This window comes from Brassica napus, chromosome C5 (genome assembly GCF_020379485.1).
Source record: "Brassica napus cultivar Da-Ae chromosome C5, Da-Ae, whole genome shotgun sequence".
Lineage (NCBI taxonomy): Eukaryota > Viridiplantae > Streptophyta > Magnoliopsida > Brassicales > Brassicaceae > Brassica > Brassica napus.
Genome location: NC_063448.1, coordinates 30,249,847 through 30,277,354, shown reverse-complemented (window position 1 = coordinate 30,277,354; position 27,508 = coordinate 30,249,847). Strand labels below are relative to the sequence as shown.

At 36.3% G+C, this 27,508-nt stretch overlaps 3 protein-coding genes and 1 pseudogene across 5 annotated transcripts; 2 read left to right on the top strand and 2 right to left on the bottom strand.

The window, feature by feature from the left end:
• Positions 1 to 5,042: 5,042 nt before the first annotated feature.
• Positions 5,043 to 6,004, top strand: LOC125587200 (annotated as a pseudogene).
• A 33-nt stretch (positions 6,005 to 6,037) lies between these two features.
• Positions 6,038 to 11,281, bottom strand: LOC111206490 (SWI/SNF-related matrix-associated actin-dependent regulator of chromatin subfamily A-like protein 1). Of its 3 annotated transcripts, none has more exons than XM_048756953.1 (24): positions 10,872 to 11,281; positions 10,707 to 10,783; positions 10,573 to 10,628; positions 10,424 to 10,499; positions 10,284 to 10,350; positions 10,116 to 10,182; positions 9,913 to 9,979; positions 9,569 to 9,652; positions 9,448 to 9,489; positions 9,188 to 9,343; positions 8,870 to 8,947; positions 8,666 to 8,734; positions 8,489 to 8,554; positions 8,265 to 8,393; positions 8,095 to 8,151; positions 7,911 to 8,000; positions 7,676 to 7,741; positions 7,513 to 7,581; positions 7,307 to 7,411; positions 6,829 to 6,954; positions 6,658 to 6,716; positions 6,516 to 6,552; positions 6,197 to 6,398; positions 6,038 to 6,166 (listed from the first exon to the last, which is right to left on the bottom strand). In XM_048756953.1, the coding sequence occupies exons 1-23, from the start codon at positions 11,101 to 11,103 to the stop codon at positions 6,219 to 6,221; spliced, it is 2,055 nt and encodes a 684-aa protein (XP_048612910.1). In that variant the 5' UTR covers positions 11,104 to 11,281; the 3' UTR covers positions 6,038 to 6,166; positions 6,197 to 6,218. The 3 variants fall into 3 exon arrangements, with proteins under 3 accessions (XP_048612910.1, XP_022559212.1, XP_022559211.1); XM_022703491.2 differs by having other exon boundaries at positions 6,038 to 6,398; positions 10,872 to 10,935; positions 11,020 to 11,277; XM_022703490.2 differs by having other exon boundaries at positions 6,038 to 6,398; positions 10,872 to 11,280.
• A 7,180-nt stretch (positions 11,282 to 18,461) lies between these two features.
• LOC111206142 lies at positions 18,462 to 20,133 on the bottom strand. The gene is made up of 6 exons (XM_022702514.1): positions 19,742 to 20,133; positions 19,484 to 19,646; positions 19,335 to 19,411; positions 18,945 to 19,207; positions 18,576 to 18,739; positions 18,462 to 18,485 (listed from the first exon to the last, which is right to left on the bottom strand). Exons 1-6 carry the CDS (start codon positions 20,131 to 20,133, stop codon positions 18,462 to 18,464), a joined length of 1,083 nt encoding a protein of 360 aa, XP_022558235.1.
• Positions 20,134 to 25,896: 5,763 nt separating this feature from the next.
• LOC111206143 lies at positions 25,897 to 26,547 on the top strand. Its single transcript, XM_022702515.1, has one exon. It carries the CDS (start codon positions 25,897 to 25,899, stop codon positions 26,545 to 26,547), a length of 651 nt encoding a protein of 216 aa, XP_022558236.1.
• The last annotated feature ends 961 nt before the right edge of the window (positions 26,548 to 27,508 follow it).

Sequence of the window (27,508 nt, the reverse complement as noted above, 5' to 3'; positions counted from 1 at the left end):
GATCCTGGCCAACCCTTAATAACAAGTGGTACGACCACGAAAAACAAAAAGGGTATGAGACATAAGGTAGGAATGGGTCTGCACAAACCTGAGTATGCCGTCAATACTACCTAAAACTCCGGTATAGCCTCAGGCATATCGGGGTCCCAAACAAAAATACCAAAAATGTGAAAGTACCTGTATTAAAACGCTACGTGCTAGAATAATATAGGGAACACGAGGTATAATTGCCATTGAGCAAGTGCAAAAGTCCGGGAGCACCACATAATACTCTACTTCTCCAGACGTGGAAAGTAGCAAAGTCTGGCACTTGGGTTTTCACCCACACCAGCACCCTCTAAGTCTGATAGTGGCTTTCTGCAGAAAGCAGCATGCAGCACGGGAGCTCGATAGTGACCAGCTTCCGAGCGGTGAATGCGAAATCCCAACATGTACCGGTAGTGGCATCACCTAGGATGGCAGAATACAGTCCCTTAAAATTAAAACTGAGTACCCCCGGGTTATTAAGAACTTTCGGGTCCCCATGCAGTCTCCGGGTCCTGAACAAATTTCTTCAGGGCCTGGAAAAGGTAAACCTCCAGGTTCTTATTAACCCCTGGGCCCGACTACGATCTCAGGATCCAAAGATAAAACCTCTGGGTCCTCAAGAGACCTTCAGGCTAAGTTCTTAATTCTGAACTTACGGGAAAAAAGGAGATAGGGTTTGCAGGAAAATAAATTCATTACCAAAGAACATCGTTCCAAAGAAAAATCAAGAAAGGTAACAAGAAACCATTATTAAAAAAACAGACTTGACAAAAGGCAACAAACATCTAGAAAGGTGGACTGGCTGAGACTCGAGACTCTGCAGCAGACCTCGAATCTACTTGAGGGCACCCTCTAAAGTGATGATCCAATCCTTCAGAACCAAGCAGATGTCGACGATGTTCTTCTTCAGGATCCCAGCATTTTGTCCTACCTTCCAGCTATTCCTTCATAAGCTCCCATCTAGCCGAAGCTCTCACCTGCCAAATCAATAAGTCGCGCTGAGCTGCCATGTCTCGCACCCGGTTACGAAGAAGAAACAACTCAGTAAGAAGCCTCTGTCGAACGTCCATCAACGATGAATCTCCAATCACGGTCCTGGAGGGGAGTGGCCTAGTCCTAGCAGCTGGCGGTGTTACCTAGTCAAACGAGGTGTGGGAGCATAGAAAGGGCGTCTTCTTCGCGCTCCAGCCTGCTGATATTCGTCATAGAGGACAAAAACAGAAAGTCTCGCAATATTCCCTCGGGGGTAAAAAATGAAAAAATTAGACCCTACCAAGACGGGATTCTACTAAAGAAAGGACCAAGACACAGAGATTTACCCCAAAGACGACTGTGACGCAGGACCGCCTTGCTCATCAGGAAGTGCACTCCACGAAAACATTGAGGAATCGCCAACATCTTTTTCGCCACGGCTTCCCCAAGAAAGGATACCGGACGAGACACATCTGAAAGCAAAATCATTTATCAGCAGACCAGCAACTAACGAAGGAAAAGGCGCCCGAAGCAAGGCTTGCCAACGGTACGCCAGAACGTAGGGTAATGGAAGGGTTCCTGGATCTTCATAAACACGTACCGACTGGTCCAGTTGTCCCCAAAGGGGTAACTACCCCAGGTACCTCTCGAAGGTTCTTCAACCAAGGGAGCGCCGTCGCGAGGCTGGAGGTGGTAGAACCCATGCATGATCGTCAGAGGGGCAAAATAGTAGGAGTATAGAAATTCGTGTACCCCGGTATCAAGGCCATAAAGCTCCCCAAGTACTTGGATCGACATTAAAGTCTTCCAGGATGAAGGAGTAAGTTGAGAAGGACAGAAACCCAAAAACGACGATACTTCAGCCACAAGCGAAGGGACGATTCCCCGAAAACCTGCTACCAAATACGCCTCAAAAATGGCTATCTCGCCTGGCCCCCCATCATGAGCGCGCTCAAAATCCAAAGAACTCCTCATCTGCACCGAAGAATGGATCCCGTACTTCCTCCGTATCACCTTCACACCTCCCTCCTGAATTTCAGAACGCGGGCCATCGTCGAGAACGAGGGAACCACGTTGCTTCAAATGCGCCCTTGGAATCACCTCGCTATCAGTTTCAGAAACTTCTCCGAAAGAAGCAACAGGGGAGGAGAAAGGATCAGTAAATAGGCAGCAAGGTCTCACGCGACCACCCACGAGCGAAAGAGGAAGATCAGAGTTCATCTTCTGAAATAAGGGATGAATGAAACTCTACGCATCAGACACCCTAAATATATGCCTGATTCTTTCCTTTTTGGAGCCAGGAAAAAGGAAATCAGATATTTCCAAATCCCTAGGAGAGTCCTTTACGAAAGAAACGACCGGCCTGGAAAAAGGAAAGGCGCTAAGGGAAGCAATGTTTCTACCTTTTTTCCTCAAAACAAAGGGTCATAGCCTCGAAGATCCCTAGATTCTCCCAGCAAGAATTATCTCCAGCCCCGCTCATGGTTAAGACTTCAGAGTTCCAGCCTCATCGTCTCCAGAAGATAAGAGAAACTACTACTAGACTCCGGTCAAATACGAAGGAACCAATTCTCATCTGGGTTCAGAATGAGTTTCGGCTTGAGTGGAACCCAAGCCAACAAGACCAGCGGAACGGGGTCCTGCCTAAGGGGAGCCTGCTGAGAATGAGCAACTCCGGTTGACTTGAGTGCACAGGTTATTCCCCGACTTCGATGACGAAATCAAGAAATAAGGGGCAAACTGTTGGAGAAAAATAATCCGGTATCATTTCCTGCAGCCTCCAGGCAGGACCCAGACTCTCGGGTCCCCGATAAGGGAACGCTTCAGGTCCACGCTAGAAGGAACCCCGAGTTCGATCCCTGGAACCGAGCTCCCTTCCAAGAAATGAAAAACTTCTGATAAGGAGAACTTTCCATATTTCCGAATATGTAAGAGTTTAACCTAAGGAAACCGACTCCTAGACGACTTTATAAGGACTACTAAAACCCTAAAACAAATGATCGACTCTCCCAAGGCTTAGAAACTAGAACTACACGGCTAGAACTAGGGTTCTTACTGAATACTTTGTAACCTCTCTTGTTCTTGTTTTTCTGATTAATAATACGTCTCTATAAGCCTATCCTCTCTAAATCCTCACGAAATACATATAAACTATCAGATTATCCATTGTTCCGTAGTACTCACAAAGAACCTACACAAAAATCCCCTAACATCAATCATCAATAAAAATTGTAATATTTTGTCTGTAATCATTGTTTATTGTTTCAATGTTAAAGCGTCACAAAAGAAAATATATCAGAACAAATTAGCATCAGTTTTGTTTTATTTTATTTTACTGATACATTATGTAGAGAAATATTTTAGTATACAAATAAATAAATATTAATACTTAAAACTTAAATTTGTTTCCTCATGCAGTTACTGTCAGTAAATGAGGCAAACAATATGTTTATATGTATTTCATTGACTCCCCCAAGACTTAGAGACTAGAACTAGACGGCTAGAACTAGGGTTCTTACTGAATACTTTGTAACCTCTCTTGTTCTTATTTGTCTGATTAATAATACTTCTCTTCAAGCCTATTTTCTCTAAATCCTCACGAAATATATATAAACTATCAGCTTATCCATCGTTCTGTAGTATTCACAGAGAGCCTACACAAAAACATATTGTTTGCCTCATTTTACCCAAAAAAAAAATATTGTTTGCCTCATTTACTGACAGTAACCAGAGAATTTGTAACCCAGCCAATGAAAAAAAAAAAAATCTAAATCTACACATTTGTTGCTCACCATGAAATTTGTGAATTTCAGTTACTTGCCAGACCAAAAAAAAAAGAAAGTTAAACCGTAATGGAAACAAAACCAGTTTATCGTTAGAATTTTATTAAAATTGGGTCGCATATGCCCATATCTCGGCCCATTATTTACTCTTTTAGGGTTTCTTTACTCTTTTAGGGTTTCTTTCCTTCAACGCTTGTCCGCCGCCTGCTTCTCTGCTCTCATTTCTTATATCTCTCATTTCTTATCTTCTTTCGTTCTCTATATATCAACATTTATCTTTCTTTTTTCCCTCTCTTAATATGATTCGCCTCTTACATTCTTATGGAGAAAAAATTTGTACCGAAGCTATCATCAACCCTCTCTTGCTCCCCCTTATATTGGCAAGATCACAAAACTCGGGTTTTGACCTGTTTATTGCTTCGATCAATGCACTGAAAGTGACTACACCAGGATTTGTTTTTAAGTTTTTGCTCTCATCTATATGATAAAGATGAAAATTAGCCTCTGATGTAGTCACTTTCAATGCGTTGATCATAGCATGTAAAAGAGGTGATACTTTTGTAAGGACGTTGTGTTAATGTTATTTTCTTATCTTTATTGTTTGTCATTAAAAAAGCTTGTTTTACTTAGCTTTAAAACAAGCTTTTTTAAGTGTTAAAAAAAAACGTATTGGTACTTGTAAACGTAAAAGAAAATTAGTCCAAACATAATACGGCCATTTTTTTGTTTTTCCATGTAACACAATGTTGAAAAGTTATTGAACATTGCTGGTTGAGTGAGACCATCATAAATTGCTTGGTAGCCGTCTATATAACAGCTCCGGCAAGAATCTAACTTTCCAAGGGTTTCAGTTTAGGTCAATCTGCCTTCATAGATTATAGTAGTTATACATAACAAACAAAAGAGAATGTTTCATGGATAGCTTGCTGTTTAAGCCATATGCAATTGAGTTGAACAAGCGAATTAGGATGAGCAAAGAAGATGTGTGCAGAACTTTTACCATTGGTGTTTATTGCATGGTCTTGCTACCATTAAGTGCCAGCTGTTCCCACGTCAAGAGCTGAGAGCCAGAAGATCTTACGGCCTGGCACGACAAAATCATGAATACGGTTGCCAAATGCCATGATCCTATTAGAATCAGGAGATATCCCCTTTGATTCAACACCTATGGTTTCAGGAAACAAGACTATGAAACAAAGTACATATGTGGTATTAGCTAAGGCTCTTAAAGGTTAAAGCTCTCTTTCTAAAAACTTGAAAATGTTATCAAGCATAGGGCTTGGTCTTGATCCTGTTTGCTTTCCAGTTTCAATCAGCTTGATACTGTTTTGTTGGATTCAAGAAAGAAAATTAGAAATGGAATGATCTTGTTTTTGTTTGCGCAGGAAGCAACAGAGATCTTGGTTAAGCAACTGGAGCAGTCAACTGGAGCAGTTGTACACAGAGGACAAGCTATTGAGGGAGTTTCTCCCCGATACGGACCTGGGTTTGAATCCCGCTTGCCATTGGGGGGCAAAATTTAACATCCGGGCTCTCCCAGCGTCCGGTGACCGAAGCATACTCCAACCGATAATGTAGACTGCTACGGACACTTGTCTAGTCTGGATCTACCTCGGTGGAGGCTAGGATAACACCGGGTTATTCAAAAAAAAAAACAAAGGAGAAGCTATTGAAGAAACAGAGGAAAGAAGAGAAGGCACAAACGCATTGCCACATAAAACTGAAAATGATGACTGAATTGAACTCGAAATCATCATCTTCTTCTGAATCGAGTGGCAGTGACTGTGGCAAAGGAAAAGTAGTTGACATGAGTTCTTTTGGAAACAAGGCTAAACCGATTCTTGAGCAGGAACCCTTCCTAATAAGCTCGAAGAAGATGCACATTATTGCAAGAACGCGATGAAGCGTTGAAGCTTCCTCTGCTGCATCCACATCCTTTCGCTCAATTGTTAATCCTGGACAAACAATGAAGACTTAGAAGCAGTTCCAATTGTATCGGAAGAAAATGCAAGAAGTCAGGAGGGGCTTTGTTGTTGGATGAGTTTCAAAAGGCAATGGCGGGCATGGAAGGATCCGCTGTGGCTTGCAACTGCATAGGGAAGTGTTGAGATGGTTCAAACGTTAGATATGTGAAGGAGACTAATGCTTAGATGACTGATGTGGAAACTATTGTCACAAAATTCTTTGGTCAAGAATGTCTTGATTATGTCTCATTCAAATAAAATCTGTTGTGATAAAGACCTGTAGAGATCAACTTTGACAAAAAGTTATTTTGCAAGGTCATGAACTCTGAGGATCCAAATTGTATGGAAGCCTAAAAGTACTAACGGCTATTTGGTTGCCCAAAAATATTACAAAATGGTCATTTTACCCACACAATCATGCGTTTCTGCAAGCAACAAAAAATGCTGATGGGATCTTGAAAATTTTTTACTTTCAGTTTCTGGGAACTTTAGGCGTCGGACGTTCTTCAGTGTCATCATATAATGATCTCTTGCAGCGCTTCAAGAACGGGTCTAGAGTTTGCTGCTTCGAGGGGCTGTTTCTCGGTTTTAGTGGACTGTTCATCACATGACTAGATGAAACCTCCAGAGCATTCTCTTGTCCATCAAGCATCTGTGTTGCAAATCGTTCACAAAGTAATAATAGTCAACGGCATGCTGCAGATAATCATAATTATATCACACCAAGAGATTTTCTCTCCTGGTGAGTTGACATAGAGAACGAGAATACCTGTCCCAGATTCTCCAGCTTGCTCTGAACGACATCCCTGTACAAAAGAGTGAGCAAGTTCAGCGTAATGCACAAAGAACAAACAAACAAAAAATAAAATAAATCATTGAACTATCAACTGTAAATGTTAATGAGAAAGAACCAGATGATGTCGTCAACAGTGTCATTTGCTAGAAGGTAGTGTATGTTAACTGAGGAGACCTGTAGAAATGAAGCAAAAGCCATAGGAAGGGTTTAAAAATGACGCTGCAAACGATCAGTTAGATATATGGGCGTGACTGTGACTCCATTAAACTATTGTTTCATGACTCACTTGACCAATCCTATGTGCACGATCTTCTGCCTGTATCAGGTCACCTGGAGTCCATGCCAACTCCGCAAAGATAACAGTGCTTGCTGCTGTCAAAGTTATCCCAACACCAGCAGCTCGTATTGACAGCTGCAACAAACAAACAATAAATTAAAGGACTAGTAATCTTTACTACAGATTTAAAGGAGTAAGACTTATACATAAAATATAAATTTTGCACCAAAACCAAAAAAAAGCAAGAAGATTCAATTCTTTACTTGTATTACTTCTCTGTGCTTTTAAAGTATCGTTTTGCAATTAAATTGTTAAAAACCTTCAAATGAATAAAATAACAAATTATATGGTTTCAGGAGAATCAACCAAGGATGCATCTCAGGAAAGTCAGCTCTATCCACAAAAGGACAAATTATAATTCCTACTACAGTGGCATGGTGAGAGATGGGTAGGAAACTCATGTTTAACAAATGATGAAAATACTTACCACTGCTGCTTTTATCTCATCGTTCCCCTGAAAGTCTGAAACCAATACTTGTCTAGAGGAGGCAGGGGTACTTCCATCAATCCGGATGCAGCCCACTTTCTTTTTCTGCATTTTTTTGTAACTCGTTTGAGGAACAGTGGTGGGGGGGGGGGGGGGGGGGGGGGTTGGTGGTTTGGGAAAGCTTTGATGAGAATTCAATGCCTTACTTTTAGAAACTGGTGTAATGCTTCAAGCATGGACTGATGATGAGCAAATACTAGAAATTTGCAACCAGCCTGTATCATAGTGCTCAAAGAGAAAGGATAGAACAGATGTCAGACATGTATGAGAAAATTTTCGAAACAGCTTATTGCAAAAAGGCGCCATTACCTCAAGTACAGTTCCTAGATAATCAGTCACTGCTGGGATTTTGGCTTCAGCGGAATCAGTGTAGATCTAAAATATAAAATGAGATGTTAAAGAAACTAGGAAATAACAAGAAGATCCAACGAAACAAAAGAAGAACATATCTTATCAGCTAAAAGTACACCCAGCTGAATCAAGAAGTAGGCCCATTGTTATATAGAAGATGTGAAGAAACAATCTAGAAAAAGCAAATCAATACCTTATTGATAAGTTGCTTCTCTGTAAATTTAAGTGATTTGATGTCATCTTCCGACATGCAATCCTTAATTTTTGCCTTTACAACCTTTAGCTGTAAAAGAGAAAGAAAGGCCATTCTTTTTCTCAAAATCAGTTCCTTCAAGGAGTGTAAAATGCATCGATAGTGAAAACTACACCAATGTTACCTCACGAAACAAAGCATTGATTTGCTTCATGTCTTTCTCGGCTAAATCTAAGAAGACCTATTTACACAAAGATATAAATAAGAACGTGAGAATAAATCAATAGCAAGCAGTAAAAGATCACATCAGATTAGATGCATGGGGACATGAGAGAAAGAGCTACTACTAATAACCTGCTGTCTTCGTTTTGACGGAAGTTCAGACAAGACATCCTTTTTAAGTCTTCGAATCATTACTGTTGCCTTCATCAAATTGTGCAACTCTTCATGATTGCTTGCGCCTTGATATATTCCAAAAACCCCCTGAAATTAAATTGAAACAATATAAAATTTATGATGCACAGTAACTACCCCCTACATGAAACCCTTAGGCAGTTTCTCAATGAGCAGTAACTTACGCCTTTGCAGTATCTGCTACCGTATTCATGAACATTTCTATATACATCTGGGTATAGAGCTTCCAGCTGACAAGAGATAAAGAATGAAGGGTTTTGTTAGTTGATTCAAATTACATCAAAAATTCAAAGCCTAATAAATGAGAAGGAATGCGACACTAGTAAAACTGGATAGATAACCTGTTTGAATAGCTCTATTGGTCTAGATAAAGCAGGAGTTCCACTCAGCAGGATTGCATATTGAGCTTTCTGAAATTATAGAGAATAAAAAATACCGAGAATATTAACAATGAAGCAAAAGTTTTACAATAGCACCAAAAAGAAACTGATTTTCCATCAGTTAGCAGAACCTAAAACGATGAGTGGATGATATATCAATATTACCTTTATGACTGGAAGGGTAGCAGTTGTCCTCTTTGCTTGAGCGTTTTTAAGAAAATGTGATTCATCTGCTATGACAACCTGAAAAGAAGGATAATTTCATAGTGAAACCCCAAATATATGAGACTAAAACCAAAAAAAAAAAGCTTTATTTGCAAGATACGGCACGCAGAATCCATAAATGCTTTCTTCCCCTCCACTCAAAAACAAAAAACTCACTCCCACGTGCTTGATTAGTAAAACTATAAATCAAGATGTCAGGAAGACGGGAACAATCAACCAAAAGTTGCTAATACTATGAAGCAATGTCTAGTTAATTACCTTAAAGTCCAACGCCATCAGGAGTTTGTCCAGTTTGGTGACCACATCGTAAGAGATAATGTTGAAGACACCATCAAGATGGATTGTGCCCTTTGTATTCGAGGAAACTATAGTAAATCCGCACTTGTTTGATCCACCTGGTTGCGGTAAAACTACCTACTAAAAAGGATGACTTAGATGAAAGAGAGAGAGAGAGAGCAACATACAAAGAATAGCTATATCCTAGCTACTCAACGTTATACAAACACCAAACCACATACAACTATGTCTGACGGAGGTACATGCAGCCATTGGTGAATCATCTGCAAGAAAGCAACATAGTGAACTTTTAAGTGACATACAGAACGTCAAATAAAATTCAAACAAAGATCTTGAGCTTACCGTTGCCCAATGTAAACGTAAGGAAGATGGTGCAATAATCAGAACTGGCCAAGATTCTTGAACGCATGTAGTCACAGCAATTGCCTGCACAGACAATAGGCAACAAAATTGATTTAAAGAATTTACAAGCAGAGTGAATGACAAAAAGATTCTCCAGAATTAGTGTCTTGTTGATTTTTCAAGGAGACATACTTGTGAGGAGGAATATTATGATAAATGTGTTCTAATGTCAAGGATATCTACTAAGCAATTGACAATAGAAATCTTCTCCTATGAATGAGAATAAGACTCTTGTAAAGAAATTAAAGGATATATTGAATAATATGAGAAAGAAAACCACTTGCCTGCAGAGTCTTTCCCAGACCCATTTCATCCGCTAGGAGCACACGCCCTCCGTGCTGCAATATAAACCTTACCAGAAAGGAAGAAACAGAGCATGAGGCAAAGGAAACAGTTATCAGGCAGCAAAACGGCCAGTAAGTTACTAATGAGTTGATATTAGTGAAGAATCACAGCTAATAAAGAAGACTAAACATAGCTGACATACTCTATGCCATCTCGCTGAAACGGAAGAAGCTTTGGCTCAATGTGGCTTGGTATCTTGTCATACAGATCTAGGGAATCAGAAAAGAGAAAAAGAGTCCAAAACATAAACATATTCTTCAGTAATAAAACACAAAACGCAAAATGCCAGGCTATGGGATGGTTGACTTACGCCGTAGATCTGGAACTCTTGAGGCAGAAGCTATTGCACGTTGCACAAGAGGATCTAAGTTCTCTACCTGACATTTCAGAAGAAAAACATAAAGCAATGTACCTAAGAGACGCTAGTTGAAGCTGAACTTTCAGGCTGACCTCAACTTTAACGCTGGAAACTTGTCGTAGAATAATTTCTGCTGATGACAATGAAGATTGAGGAAAGATCCATAACCTGGAAGAGAATAAACAAGGCATTACATGCCAAGGACCATTGAAACAAAATGAAGCATGGATAAGAATCCTACCTTTCTTTAGCATTCCAAAGAGCCATAGGGATTTTACGCACAGCATCCACCACCGCCTGGATGATAAGAAACATAAAGTAAGTGTCTCAGGATCAAAACACCTCCACATGAAGACTTGTTCTAACAAAAATTACCTGGTTATAGGGGAACTTTGCAGCAAGATCTCCACTATGATGCAGCAAAATCTTCAGAGGGACCTTAACGCCCTCACCTTTTGGCGCAGAGAGAGAGAGATAAGGCACAAATGAGTAAGAATAAGAAACAACAGACCATTGCTACTGGAGAATCACTCAACTGACCAGTGTTTGGTTTAGGGGCGAGAGATGAAGGTAAGATTCTGGACCCTTGAGACAAATTAGGAACCTGAGCAAAAGAAAAACACACATTAGGGCTGAACACGAGATTAATCCCCAACGTAAGGACAAGGAAAATTGAGAAAGCGAGAACCTTGTTCTGGTTGATTCTCTCAAGAGCTTCTTTTTCTAGGGCATCCATCTCTTCCATGGTCAAATCAAAGTCATCATCATCCATTTTCGATCCCACCTCCACACTTCTTCGTCTTTCTTCGGCTTTTAATGGCGGATTCACTTCTCGAATATCTTCTTTCCCTCCTCCCTCTCCGTTAAAACGTTTCTAGAAAAGCAAAAAAAAAGAAAGAAGACATGTTTGTATCTGAAACGCTACCGTTTCGTGGCTTTAGATGGTGAGAAGGGCAACTGATCAGGCAGAGCAATTACGCCACATCCAGGTCTCACTAAGGTTCGATTCCAGTTATTCGGTTTAAAACAAAAACAAAACACTAACCGAGTGAAAACTAAATACGGTTTAATTCGGTTCGATGAAAAATACTGGAAAATGAAAACACCAAGTATTTTCAATTTTTCATGCAAAACAAAAGTCAAGGAAAAGCTTCAGTAGAATTCTGCGTATCCACACAAAGCTGGAACCACAACAAGATTGAATACATTCAAACTCAAATTATGAGTTATTTTAAGAGACAATTGGCTAGATATACCCAAATGTGACCGATATTAAAAAAGTATACATGATTAGACATTAAGGTAAATTACTGTAGTCTTATGGTCTTCTCTTTCCCAAATTGCCCCTACTGCTCTCTCTGATCTACTTTTTTTATTTCACCTTCATCTGATTCTTTTCTTAGTTCCAGTAAATATTTTATACAATTCTCTTCATGAATTAAATCAAATTGATACGGATCTTCGCAACATCTCCCCAGTGGCCATCGATTTAACTCATTTCCACACTAATCCTTAATCAATTTTTTTTTCAACTCGTTTCCGCCACCATCGTAACAACTCCGTTAATGTTGAATTTGCCATGTAAAGCTGTAAAATCATGGTCCACAATAAAGCCATATCTTCTGAAATGGTTTCCAATTTCTATACGTTGGATCTTCCTCCCAGTCTATGTTTTTACCATTTTATAACACAAGACACTGACTTATTAATATACTAGGAAGATAACTAAAGTGTTATCGGTTAATAATCATGTTTAAGTGGATTTAAAATCAACCAATTTTCTAAGAAATATGATAACTCAACAAGTGTTATCGGTTAATAAGCATTTTATACTAAGAAGATAAGTCAAGTGTTGCATTAAGAAACCATGCATCGACTAACAAATAATGTATCAAGCAATAAATCATGTAACAGCTAGTTGCAAATATTTTGTAACAACAATAGAACAATTTATCAATTTACCACAAATGTTTGTAACAGGTTATAATTATAAATAGAGTGTTGATAAAATTAGTATTATACACAACTATAAATACTCATATTTTTGTATCAAATTATTATAAGCTAACAAATCACGTATCATGTAACATATAACATATCAGCTAACGAAACAATGTAACAAAAAATAACTCGGTTAATAAACCATGTATCAACTAACCCATAATGTATCAGTTATCGGTAATTATTTACGGTGTGCCTCACACCTTCATCCTATGTTTTTGTCATATTGAGGATAAATGGTGAATCCTAAACGACCATTATTATCTAACCGAGTTTTTAATAGTTAACAAACCATGTATCAGCTAACGACAAGTATTTGTCATATATTTTATAGCAGTTAAACAAACTTGTATCGGCAAACGACAATTATAATGTCACATCTTACCAACTATCATTTGTGGCAATCTATTTTTAACAGCTAACCAAACATGTATCACAAGCGGCAATTCTCAACCATAAACACCAAAATGAAAAATCTGAAATTTCTTAGTCATGATTTACGAACTCGTCTGAGCAGATGATTCACGAATTCTTCTACGCAGGTGATTCACTCTAACATTTCAGATTAAGACCTCACTGAATTTCTAGGAACATGGTAAGATGAGTGATTAGATCTGGAATTGTAGCCTCTCCAACTGATATCATCGCCTTTAATGGGATTGTATCTACACACCACATAATGGGGAGATCATTATTGCGGTGATGTCGAATTTGTAGAATCTATGCAACGATTTCTAAAAATTAATGGAAGAGATGATAAAAACTCATTGTGATTGGGAAATATTAACAAAACTTAATAATGATTTTGTGGTATTCTAAAATGAAGAAGAAAAAATCACATCAGAATTAGGTGGTGAATAAAGTTTTGAACAAAACAACATAATTTGGATGAAGAACAAAAGAAAAAAAATATAAATGTATAAGAGATGAAGAACGAAGGAGCTGAGAAGAGAGATAGAGGATGGCTAGGAGATGAGTGGTTACAGGGGTAAAATAGGAATGAAAAGTCTAGGTTTAGTGGAAGGGGTAGATTGTTAGTTATGGTAGCGCGTGAGTGTATACACGCTAATTTCTCTTATTTTAATCAACTTTCGATGATATTTTAATCAAGTGTTATTGGGTAAACAAGTTTGGAGAATACTCTAAAACCAAACATGTTAGGATTTTGAAGACAAGATACTTTTCAGATGGATGTATTTTAAATGTAACTTTGAAGAAAAAATCATTGTATGCCTGGAAATCAATCTTCTATGAGATACATTATTGGAGATGAGTCCTTCATTAACACGTGGTCAGATCCATGGATTCCAGAACATCTTCCTCGTTCTCCAATACCAAGAGATGGAATATTAACTGATGTGAAAGTCAATCAGTTTATTACTACAAATGGTACTGGCTAGGATATTCAAAAGTTAAGAGAGGCGGTGCATGAGGATGACATTGACTGGATTATGAAAATTAAAATTAGTAGAACGGCTCAACAGGATCTTGTGCGATGGCACTACAACGATGACGGTCTCTATACAGTCAAGTCTGGTTATTGGCTGGGATCTCATTTACCAACACCTCATCCTATTCAGCCAACTTTTGGGAATGTTATTGTCAAACAAAAGATATGGAAGACGAAGTCACCTCCGAAAATACAACATTTCATGTGTAAGCTTCTTTCCCGGTGTTTGGCACTAGGAAATCATTTACGACGCAGACATATCACGAGGGATGATCAGTACCAAAGGTGTGGTCAACATGCTGAAACAGAGAAGCATATATTCTTTGATTGTCAGTATACTCAATGTGTTTGGAGAGCTTCGGGTATCTCTAATAATGTTATAAATAGTCCAACGGCGATCTTTGAAGAAAAGATTAAAGCATGTCTTTCAATATGTTATGCACCTAGATTTGGACACTTTCAAGATTTACCCCTATGGATTCTGTGGAGACTATGGAAAGCTCACAATAATTTGATTTTCCAGCGCAAACAAATTGAGTGGAAAACAACTCTTCAATATGCTCAGCCAGATGCTCAAGAATGGAAATGAAGAACAACTCAAATTGAGATGGCTTCGTTACAATCAGCACAAAGATGTGATAGACAAAGAAGGAAAAATAGGTGGCAAAGACCATTGAATGGGTGGATTATGTGTAATAGTGATGGATCTTTTGTAAGTGATATAATATGGCTAGTGCAGTTGGTAGGGTCTTGCGAGATGAAAAAGGTTGTTATCGAGGTTCAGTTCAAGCAGTTGGTCGTTAGGTTATGAATGCATATGAGAGTGAAATTCAGGCCATTTTAATGGATATTCATCACTGCGGGTTTCACTGGTATCACAAGCTACATATGGAAGGAGATAATCAGAAGGTTACTGATGTTCTTAACAACAAGAAGTTGCAATTTAGTGCTTACAATTGGATACGAGAGATTCATTAGTGGGCCCAAAAGTTTACTGAGATCAAATTTACGTGGACAGGAAGAGAAACTAATAAGGTGGCTGATTGTTTGGCTAAGCTACGATTGCCAGATAATTGTAATTTTCAATTCAACTATTATGTTCCACGTGTATAACTCATCTTCTCCATGAAGATTATGTAACTTCTTTCTAAGTCAATAAAATTGATGTTATAAGAAAAAACATGAACTACTTTCATGCAAAACCAAAATAAAGGAAAAGCTTCAACAAAATTCTGCATATTCAAGACAATGCTGGAACCATTTACAACAATATTGAGGAGAATCCAATGGCAAATTGTGAGTTATTTTAATCGAATTGTGAGTTATTTTAATTGGCCACAATTAATACAAAGATTAACTGTTTAAACTAATCTTACTATAGAAAATAAAGTCAAATCAACACTTTTCTCCATCAGTCTAGCCAAATCATCAAAAGCCCAAACATGAATGAATGCAGGATTGTATAGACATCACTCAGACAGAATAAAAAAAGGTGTGATCTCTTTCGTTTTAATTTTTATTTTTTTTTGAAAATGGGTATTTAGATCAGTCTATTAACCATACACATATTTGTCTAATCCCTAAGATAGAAACCCCAATAACCATTAAGGAATACATACATACCAATTAGTCTTAGCTTACAAAATCATTTGAAAGATCTTAATTAGCATAAAAATTAAAACCTTTGTTGAATGTCATTATATCAGAAATCAGTCTACTTTTACTCTTGAAAGACTGATTAATGATAGTTTCTTAATAGCGCATGAACTTATGCATTCATCACATACCGGAGAAAATAAGAACAACTTCATTGCTATTAAACTAGACATTGTGAAGGCTTTTGACAAAGTAGAATGGTAATTTATTGATATAGTCATGCAGAAAATAGGTTTCTTTGAAAAATGGTGAGGATGGATTCAGAAATGCATAACATCGGTCACATTTTTGTTTTACTAAGAGTATCTCCAAAAGAAACTTCATTTTTAAGTTGGTAAAACTTCAAATTCGAAGTTTGAGGGTGCTCTCTAAAAGAGCAACTTCGAACTTAGATTTAAATTTTTTACAGTTTAGACTATAATCCTTCTCATTTATAAAAGTTACCAAAAATCATAGCAATAAAATATATACTTAAAAATTATACACATTATTAATTAGTAATAATACATTTTACTATTGTATTACATGCATTTCAAAATAATAACTGAGTTTTTCATTTTTATTTGTAGATTACAAAGTTAAAAGTTGTTAAAATCTTGTACTTTCATTAGTTGATGTAATAATTTTATTTTCATATAATTTTATCTTTATGCATGTTCACTTTATAATTTGTATTAAATGTGTTTTGTTTTGTATTTTTCATAAGATGAAAAATTATAAGGACTAAAATGATTATTATAAAAGTTAGTAAGATAATTTGAAAATCAGATAATTGTATAAAGACTTAAAAGTAAAGAACTTCAGACATGAATTTTTGTACGGTAGAAATCCAAGTATGAAGTTTTACTGTACAAATTTGAAATTGCTTTTGGAGCATTAAAAACTTCATTTTTAAAGTTTTGAAGTTGATTTTAGAGATATACTAAATGGGAAACCAGCGGAAATCATCTATCCTCAAAGAGGTTTAAGACAATGTGACCCTATTTCTCTATATCTTTCTCATTTTCACTGAAGAACTCTCGCGTTTAAAAAGTAAGCATTCAGATGAACAATCTTCATGGCTTTAAAGCTTCCAGAAGAGGACCTCCAATATATTATCTATTTTTTTTTTGCAAATGATTTCTTGGTATTTTGCAAAGAAAAGGAAAGTGAGTGTCAAACTATGTTTTCTCTCCTAAATATTTACCATCAAGCCTCATGACACCTAGTAAACTATACAGAGTTAATATTACATTCGCTATAGGTACTCCATCCATTCTCCAGTCCATGATAATGAACATGATAGGAAACATTTTGAATGGCCTGAAAAACAGGACATAAGCGGAAAGATGCATTTGAATACTTTAATGAGAGAGTGTTGCAGGCTGGGAAGCTGGGTCGATGAGATGGATAGGTGATGAGTCGATCTTATTGGTAAGGATGAAGACCGGATGGAAAGATGGTGAAGATGGCTGACTTGCTGTTCCTTTTAATTTTAATCCAATCTAACATGGAAACAATGAAGAAAAATGAGCTTATGAATAATTAAAATAAGAACAGAAACTAAAAAGATAAAAGGATGGAATGATTGATGAATAGTTGTTTGATGAAGGAAGATGGAGAAAAGATGTTGGATAGATGATGATTGACTCTCTCAATCCGTGGGTGCTGATTGACTCTCTCAATCTGTGTCTCAAGGCTTCTGAATCACACAGAGAATCTATGAACCACGAGCTCAGTAGACTTCTAATGCTTCTCACAACTTAAAATCTAAAGAACACTCTTTGAATTAAAAGAAAATGCTTTGCATACTATTTTATTGATTGAATTTACAAATGAGATCCTAAGAGAGCTTATATAATTCTCAGACAACTAAAGCCAACGTTCATAATGTAAAAAGAAAGAAAACAAATCAAACGAGAAACAAAATCGGAAAGTAGCCGTTGGAGCCTTTTATGGGATTTTGGCTCCAAGTGAGAAACTTGATTCTTCTTGAACCTGGACGGTTTTAGGGGATAAGAGAGCTTCATGGGAAGTGGGAACCTTCTTTATTGTCTGGAATGTGCTGAGTTCATGCTTCAATTGATAGGAAAAGAGTTGTTGGAGCTTTATTGCAAGAGGCTCCAAATAAGGTAAGTGTGGCCATAAATAGATCCTCCTGATCATGTGGGCTTTGGTGCATGGTAAGAACTCTTCAACTCCTACTGAATCACTGGATATACTTCTCAGATGCTAACAAACCTCTCCTGGTCGCCATTGTTTAGTTTGACTAAGATTGAACCGGTGAGACTCCAAATTAGGCAATTGCAGAACTAGTTTGACCGGTTTAGGGAATTGGGCCATAACTCCATATTCCCGTGGAAGTTTCTCCTCATTATTGGCTTTTTGGAAATATAAGAGATCCATATTGAATTCCATGAGTTTTTTTTGGGTCAGAACGCTTCTTCATTGGCCTTGAAACAACTTCTAAACTCGGATACTCACAGATGGACGGGCTAGAGAATCTCCGATTTTTAAAATTTGTATCTTCCTGGTCCGAGTAGCTTTGGAGATTATTCCAATTGGGGTTGACTCCTAGTTGAGTTTAGAATGCATGAAAATTGGTTTCATTGCAAAATTTCTCTTGGTTGCGGAGATACGCCGTTTTGACTGAACACATATCCTGGTTGGTTCTTCGGTTGGCTGAATGGTACATCCGGTTGGCTCCTGGTTCAGGTGTGGTTTCTGTGCCTACATCATCCCCTCTCTCTGAAAAGGTTTTGACCTCAAAACTGGATAACCTGCACCAAGATAGAGAAAGTCAGGTTTCATCCTCTTTTGAGATTCTAGGGCCTTACCTTAGTATTTTGTTGGTTTGATCTTTGTTGGCAAATCTGGTGGCTCTCCTTTGAGTAGGAACGACCGAACTACTCCTCTATATTGATATAGACTCCTGGATGTTGTTTTATGGTATGATGGGGCGTCTGGAATCAAGAAGTTGTTGATGGTAACTTCTTGCTTTCCTTTGGCATCTAGACACCTTGTGATCTCTTTGTGTGGATCGCCTATGGGATCCTTGGCCTCTGTTCCTGAAATATGCTCAAAACATTTGGCAGAAAACAAGTGAATTATATCGGTGTTTGAAAATTTATAATTTGGAAAGTAAAATTTAGACTTACCCAAAAGGTTTCAGCTCGTTGAAGAATGATTTGCTCTTTGGTAGCTTGTGTGCTTTTATTGTTTCTTGCATCTTCTTCAACGTTTTGTGGACAAGTCAGGTGCTGTCCCTGGCTTTCTTTCAACCTCTCAAACTTTTTTGGTCGCCCATCTCCTTGCCATATATCTGGATCAAAACTTTTTGTGCATAAATCCATAATTTGAAAGCTCTAAAGGAACAAGACTATCACTTGCTTTACTTGGCTCTGGTTTCAACTCAAGTGATATGCTTCCTAATAACTTTCTAGATGGACAATTTACAGAAAAGTGTCCCCTCTTATGATATCTATAACATATTTGAACTTTAATATTTTTAGAATTAGAGGACTTACTTTGATTTGATGATGCTGGTGGCTTTTGCAAACCTTGTTGCATAGCTTCATCTTCAGGCTGTGGACCTCCTTTGATATGGACTACTGTGGCCTTGCTCTCTGTATTTTCTGAAGTTCCTTTTGACCTTGGATGGATTTCTGGCTCTTTTGGAAGTTGTAGTGAACTCGGCTGTGAACTCTTTGATTGCTTGATAGTGGGTTTTTCTATGGTCAGTTCCACCTCTTGTGGGCTGTGAGGGTGATCAGCCTTCTTACTCCTAGTCCTAAAGCGTGGAGTTTAAGTGTGGACTGCGTGTGTATCATTCTTTTGGGGCTGGTGGTATTGGGCTGCAGTTTCCTTCTCAGCCTCTTCAACTAATCTCCTCATTAATTTCTAATCTGAAATCTTACCAAGTATCAATAGATTCGTCATCAGCCTCCTCCTCTGATAGTTGGTAACTGTGGTACCAGGTTTTCAAGTTGTTCTCCTATTGTTGATAAGCAGAAGATTCTTTGTTATAACCAGAAAGGTTGATGGAGGACGCTTCAAGCTAAGTAACATTTCTTCCGGCCTCACTTTCAAGTTCTTCCTCTTCAGCCAAGGCAAATTGAGATTCTTTAACATTTCTTTCGGCCTCACTTATGGCTTCCTCCTTTTCAGGCACGCCTAGATCATATCCATGGATCTCATCCGTATGGCTGGGCTGCCTTGCTTCATCTTCACTGATTTGAGAATAAGTTTCCTCATACCATGACCCAAAATCTCGGTAAGGCTTCATAGACAATGCTTGTCTCTCCTCCGGACCAGAGAATGGTACTCCAGCCAAGAACTCCCTTCTATTTCTTGATCAGAATCAGGATGGGTTTGAGCCTCCCATGATTCCTCTTTGACGTCCAGTTGGAGCTGAGTTTCTTCATCAGATTCATGCTCCCACTCTTCTTTGTTTTCTAGACAGTTTTCAACTCCAGCCTCTTCCTGCCATGAACCACTTTCATAGCCTTCTTCTAGGCCAGCTTCTCTTCTAGAACAATCACTGGAGTGGTTATCAACATGGTAAGGGTCTGGTGGTACTGGCTCAAGATCTCCTTCACAAGGATCCTCTTCAAAATCAGTGTTGGAGCCATTGTCGGACCATTGATCATCTCCATAACTGCTTTCTTCATCAAGCATGGATTGCTCTTCTTCCCAAGAGTTATCTTCCTCATCCATGGTACCTGAGATGAAAAACACACAATGTAGTTAAGTGCTTTTAAAGGCAGTGGTCGAATCCTTATGCAAACAAATAATAAAAATGCTTTGGACCAACTTTTCTAGAAAAATGATGCAAAAATATTTTTGTTTTGTTTTTTGAATGCAACAATGACATGCAAGAACTAAGTCATACTTAGGGCTGGGCAAAAAAACCGAATCTGAAGAACCGAACCAAACCCGATCCGAAAAAGTAGTACCGAACCTGAACCGGAATTGATTAAATATCCGAACGGGTTCAAAATTTTGGTATGTAAAGAACCGAATCCGGACCCGACCCGAACCGAAGTATTTTGGATACCCGAATGTATCCGAAATATATTTATATACATATATATATATATTAATTATTTTTAGACTTAATGTATACTAAAACATCCAAAATATATAAAATACTTTTAAGTTGTTTAAGATATTTGAAAATATATATAAATAGTCAAAAATAAATGTCAAAATAGCTAAAAAATACTCAAAACACCAAAAATACTTGAAATATCTATTGATTCTCTATCAAAATATTGAAACCAAACTAATTTATTTGTTAAGTTTAGGTATTTTAACATATGTTATTCAAATTTATATGTGATATTTTATTTTAGTAATAGATTTTGAAAAATTTAAAGTATATAATGAATTTTTGAATTTTAAAAATCATTTAAATGGGTTATCCGAACCCGAACCGAATCCGCAAAGATCCGAACCGAACCCGGACCGAAATTTAGAAATACTCGAATGGGACTAAAATCTTTGACCCTGAAAACCCGAAACCCGAATAAACCCAAACCGAACCTGAATGGGTATCCGAACGCCCACCCCTAGTCATACTAATATGAAATATGCAAACAAAAATAATGGCAAGTAACAAATGCAAAATTTTTTTTCTTGGTTTGGAATGCAAAACCGAAAAATAAAATGGAAACAATTCTATAAATCTAATGCAAATAAGACTAAATGATTTTTTTTCTTTTTGATATTTAAATGCACAATATCTAATAAAGAGGAGTACAAAATAAAAATACCCCTTAATTTTCAAAGTTATTTACAATTTTATGCCACTGATAGATTTAATAAACCTATTTTAAAGTTTCCTTTGTCTTTTACAGATTTATGAATGTATTTCCTAATTTTACTTTTAGCAGAAAAAGAAATGTTATTTGCTTAAAAGTTGACTTCTCTGATATCTATACTTTCTCTTTTATAAGTCTCTCCATTGCTTTATCTCTCACTTCGTACTAATGGAACCTGCATACATCACAATTTCAGCTTTTACTTAGTTATTTTTGTATAGAAATATATTTGTATGTCATTTACAAAGCAAACAAATGTCTGTGTACATCAAATGTACAAAGGTTATATCATTATGTTTGAACCCCTTTTCTACTAAATTCATATAAACCATACAAATCAATGTATAATAAAAAATTTTATATCAACAATTATAATATTCAAATTATTATCAGTATACACAACATTTTTCAGAATATTCCATAGTCAACGGTACGTAATTTCAACCTATTTTATATTCGATAAAAAATTTAAATTTATAAATTTTTACATTTATTTGTTTCTTCTATTAATAGATCAATAACATAGATAAAAGATCGATTGTAGTTGACTCTTATTTCGATAATGGTATATGAATTTAATATTATTTTATGTTCAATAGAATTTAGAAATTTAGAAATCTATCGAATTATTTTATAACGTATAATTGCTAACATAATTTAATATTTTTTTGCAGGTTTCTATTGGATTTTTTAAATCAAGAATTGTAATTTTAATTTATATTACTTATGAATTATATTATAACTTTTTATCATATTTTAGTTGACTGGTGCAAACTTCCTCAGTGTTTATGGTTCAAACTTCCTCAGTGTTTATGGTTCTTTCCGTTTTCTCAATCTGAAGTTACTAATTAAGGACCAATCAGTTGCTCTTGGTCCCTGTAGCCCCCAACAGTGATCGTCTTTTTGTAATATTATAGCGACAAGTAACGGGTTAAAAAAGGAGAATCTTGAAAATTGAACAATAATCCAAAGCAATTTTAACTTCAAAAACACTGCAATTACTAATATTCTTGCACCTTGTCCCAGAAATAGAGTTATAATCACCAGCTCTAAAAACAAAAAAAGGTAGGTTTTTATTATGCCGCAACAAGATCTGGTGTCTCAGCTTCAACAGATAGCAAAGTGGTGTGAACTTTGTCGACCCAACTGTCCAATTGATTAAAAAAAAGATGTGTGGAATCCCCAACACTTTCGGTTGCGCCCATGAGATATAAACTGTTCCACTCGCTTGATCTATAATCCCCTCAATTAGATGCACCTGCATCATTCATTCTCACTTTTTTAGATTCCACGGACTTCTAAGCATACACAAAACACCATCCTTCTATTTCGATACGTCAGGAATGTTCCCAGCCCTTTGTTAAACAATGGAAAGACTATATAGTGATGTTTCCTATGTTGTTCCTAAACTAGGGAAGATTACTATGTTAGTCATTAGACATAACTCTCCTCCTTCCCCATAGCAAAATGCAAATGGTAACTGCACGAAATGAGGGAGCAATGGACAAGAAGAAACTACTTACAGAAAGACTCTTCATGAGAACATGCTCAACATCTTCAATGGAAAGTTTAGTACGCTCTGCAATGACAGTCAAAGGAATGGTCCTATATCTTCTGCAGGTCGGCTGCAGTAAATTTAAGAGTAACTATCTTATAGCACAAGATTTTCTAGACACCTCTATTAACAGATCAATAACAGAGATAAAAGATCGGTTGTAGTTGACCACAGAGCAACTTTCCGACTATTTCGATAATGGTATATGAATTTAATATTATTTTATGTTCAATAGAATTTAGAAATTTAGAAATCTATCGAATTATTTTATAACGTATAATTGCTAATATAATTTAATAAATTTTTCCAGGTTTCTATTGGATTTTTTTAATCAAGAATTGTACTTTTAATTTATATTACTTATGGATTATATTATAACTTTTTAGCATAATTTTTTAATATGTCACTGTTTTAACAAAAATATAAAAAAAACATAAATATAATATTTAGACCTAAAATATACAATAACAACATATATACAACAAAAATTTCACTTTTGGACGATATAAAATTTGTAACTTCTAAAACTATACATTATTATTGTATATATATATTTTGAATCTTTTTATGTCCGCACGCTGTGCGGGCCAGTCACCTAGTCTAATCTATTAAAAGATGAGTACAAAATAAAAATATCCTTTAATTTTTAAAGTTATTTAAAATTTCATGCCACTGACAAATTTAATAAACCTATTTTCAAGTTTCCTTTGTCTTTTACAGATTTATGAATGTATTTCCTAATTTTACCTTTAGCAGAAAAATAAATGTTATTTGCTTAAAAGTCAACTTTTATATTATTGTTATTATATATGTTGTTATTGTATATTTTTTATATTCGTTGATCCGTAAGAAACAATCAAAACACAATTCCTTTTATATTATTGTCTTTATTGTGCTAACATCAATAATCAATAATATTTCCTACCCAAATTATGTGGTCGTGTATTTATCTCCCTTATTTATCAAACTAATTTTACACAAACATTTATTTTACAGCTTAAAAGAAACCACAACAACCCAAACAATCAAAACACCAAAAACTAGAATTCCAAAAAAAACGAATCATTAATGATCACCTCTTTTTTTTTCAAATCTTACAAATAAACTTCAAAATAAATATAACAAACCAATCATCTCAGCTAAAATTCAACGACAAATACATCAAGTCAGCTAAACAAATACAAACAACAAGATCAGCTATTTAATAATTTACAAACTTACTTTCGCAAATCCTTACCAAAAACACTACAAGAAAACTGTTAATTTGGGACTACCATTTGTGACCATTTTTTTAATCACAAATATTTGTGACTAACATATAACTATAATGTGACTCTTTAATTACTACACTGATATCAAAGGCAAATTAGTCACAAATTTACCACCATAATATATAGTTATCAAATAGTGGCAAATAAGCGACATAATTAAGACGTATAAACTACTTTACATAATCAGTGACCAAATAGTATTAAATTGAAACAAAATTAAGACTTTATTTTCAGTGGAAAATATAGTAGCAAAGTTCGTCCCATTTGAAACTAATTTGCTACCTTTTACCGACTTATCAAGTTTTTCCCAAAAACTCAACAAAATATATATAATAGTACGTTCAGTTATGATGTTTTATATATATATATATGTGAACTAAGGCTCCGAATGGTAACTGCGGTTTAAATGGTGCGGGACAAGCGGTTTAACTACGGTGCAGTTTTAACAGTTATAAAAATGTATAGATATATGGTATATGTAGAGATTTTTGTTACTGTTAACTGTGGTGCGGGGCGGGGCGGGGCGGTTCAGAACATTCGAAGCCTAAATATAAACAAATAATCATTATAAATTGCAACAAGTCTGTTGAAGATAATGATTATCCAAAAGAATACACGTATGAAGATAGTTGTTCTTCATGGATTGACTATTTGCATCATCATCAGACAGATGTCTAATTTATAGCTTATGCTTTTGTTTCCAAGTCGGTGAAAAACTCAGTATAAATAAAGATGTTCATTCGTTTATAAAAGACAAGAAAATAATAAAAAGTAAGACACAACTCTACTTTCTCTCTTTCTCGTACAAAACATCATCACCCACCAAAACAAGTGGTCCCCCATTTCATATATATTTCTTGTCTCCATCGATATATATATAATAATATATAAAATAAAAGTACTCTCTCTCTCTCTTTATATTACTCAACACGTTATCAGTACGAAATTCTGACCAACTGAGATTTATCAATCCGAAAGTTCTTAAACCAACCGAGGTAATTTTTAAATTTATGTATTTTAATATACTTAATTTATTTAAATTTTATTATTGTTTCAGGCTGAGAGGCATCTTTGTCTATTTTTTGGGATGATAGGCGCTGCTTTCCCCGACTGATCGTTATGGTAGGCTATGCCTTCACGATCAGAGAAACATGTGGTAGGCTTTGCCTCCGTAAATAAAAGAAAAGGTCAAAAATGGTAGACTAAGTCTCCTCGGACCTTGAAATAAATAAAAGTCAAAATGGTAGATCATGTCTCCTCGGACTTTGGATAATGATCAATATGGTAGTCCATGACTCCTCGGATCATGTGGTAGGCTGAGCCTCCCGATTTTATTTATGCTATTTAAATTCTTGCAATTTAAATTTCTGCAATTTAATTTTTGCTTTTATTTTAAGCCTTTAATTGCTGCATTTAAATTATGCATTTAAATTCTCGTATTTACTATATTTATATTATTATTCTATGAATACAATTATCATGTCGAATTTGACAAAGCTCAAAATTAATGTCTCGGATATTACGGGAAATAATTATATGACCTGGGCAGTAGGTGCAAAGATGCACCTGAGAGGAAACATACTTTTGGAAACCATCGATAGCTCGAAAACGGTGTCGGATGAGAAAAAGGCAAAAGTCATGATATTTTTACGACACCACATCCATGATCATTTAAAGCATGAATATATTACGAAGAGGATCCTTGTGACCTCTGGAAATCTTTAAAAGAGAAGTTCGATCACCAGAAATATGTGATCTTACCGAAAGCTAAACACAAGTGGATCCATCTCGGTTCCACGATTACAAAATTATTAGTGAGTTTAATTCCGCGATGTTCGGAATTACTTCGAGGATGATGTTATGTGGAGAGAAAATAAGTGATTATGATATGATCGAGAAAACTCTCTCCACGTTCCATCCTGAAAATGTAATCATGCAGCAACAATACCGAGTGAATGGATATACCCGTTATTCGGAGTTGATGCAAGTCCTCCTTGTAGCGGAGCAGAATAATCAACTCGTGACTTTAACCCATCAAGCTCGTCCCACTGGATCTGCTCCATTTCCAGAAGCGAATGTTGCATCATCCAGTTATGATAATAGGAGAGGACGAGGTCGTGGACGTGGTGGAAACCGTTATTATGGTCGTGGAAGAGGACAAGGAAGAAGATTTTGTTCCTATGATGAAAGAGATAACAAGAACTTCCTAGAAAATGAAAGGAATGAAAAAGACTGGGATGATAAAAGGCAAACGGGAAAGGTTTGCTACAGATGCGGCATGAAAGGTCATTGGGTACGTAGTTGTCGTACACCAAAACATTTAGCAGATCTGTATAGAGAATCCCAAAAGGGAAAAGAGAAAGGAAGAGGTGAAACAAACTTCACCTCTGATGAACCCGAGCCATCCTTTCATGGTTTAAACGATGATACTCATCTCGACGTATCAGACTTTCTGGTTGAGCCAGAGAGTATCGATGAGTGATGTAGATCGATATGATATAAGTAGACAGTATTATAGTATCTATATCTTTTGTTGTAAGATATATGTTATGTTTGATTTTTAATAATATATGTTTTATATTCAGAAAATGCCAAAATTTGAGACTATGGATGGAGATTTGTGTTTGGCAGATAGTGTGTCAACGCACACGATAATTAAAGATAAGAAATATTTCTCCAGTCTCAAAATAAAAAATTACGCTAGAAGCGTAAGTACAATATCTGGTAATACAAAGATTATTATGGGCTCTAGAAGAGCGAAATTTTCAATACTAGGGGGAACGATATTTGAAATAAGTGATGCATTGTATTCCCCCAAGTCTCATAGAAACTTGTTAAGTTGTAAGGATATCCGAAGAAAAGGATATCATATTGAAACTATGAGTAAAGATGGCATTGAATTTCTTTGCATTAAGTCCGAGAGGAAACATATATTGGAAGAGTTAAGAATGTTATCCTCTGGACTATATTGTAGAAAAATAATCATGACTGAGTCTTATGCCGTGGTAAACATGAAGTTTACTGATACTTTTAAAATCTAGCATGAGAGGCTAGGACATTCTGGTTCAGTCATGATGAGAAAGATAGTGCAAAATTCGAGTGGCCATCCATTGAAAAACGGAATTTTTTTGCAAACGGGCGATTTTACATGTGATGCATGTTCTCAAGGAAAGCTTATAACTCGGCCATCACCAAAAAAAGTAGGCAATGAATCATCAATGTTTTTAAAAAGAATACATGGTGATATATGTGGGCCGATCCACCCACTGTGCGGGCCGTTTAAGTGTTTCATAATATTGATTGACGCATCTAGTAGATGGTCAAGTGTGTCTCTTTTGACGACAGGAAATACGCCTTTCGCAAAGTTCATTTCCCATATAATAAAGCTGAGAACGCAGTTCTTAGAGTATGCCATTAAAAAGTAAGGCTTGATAATGTTGGTG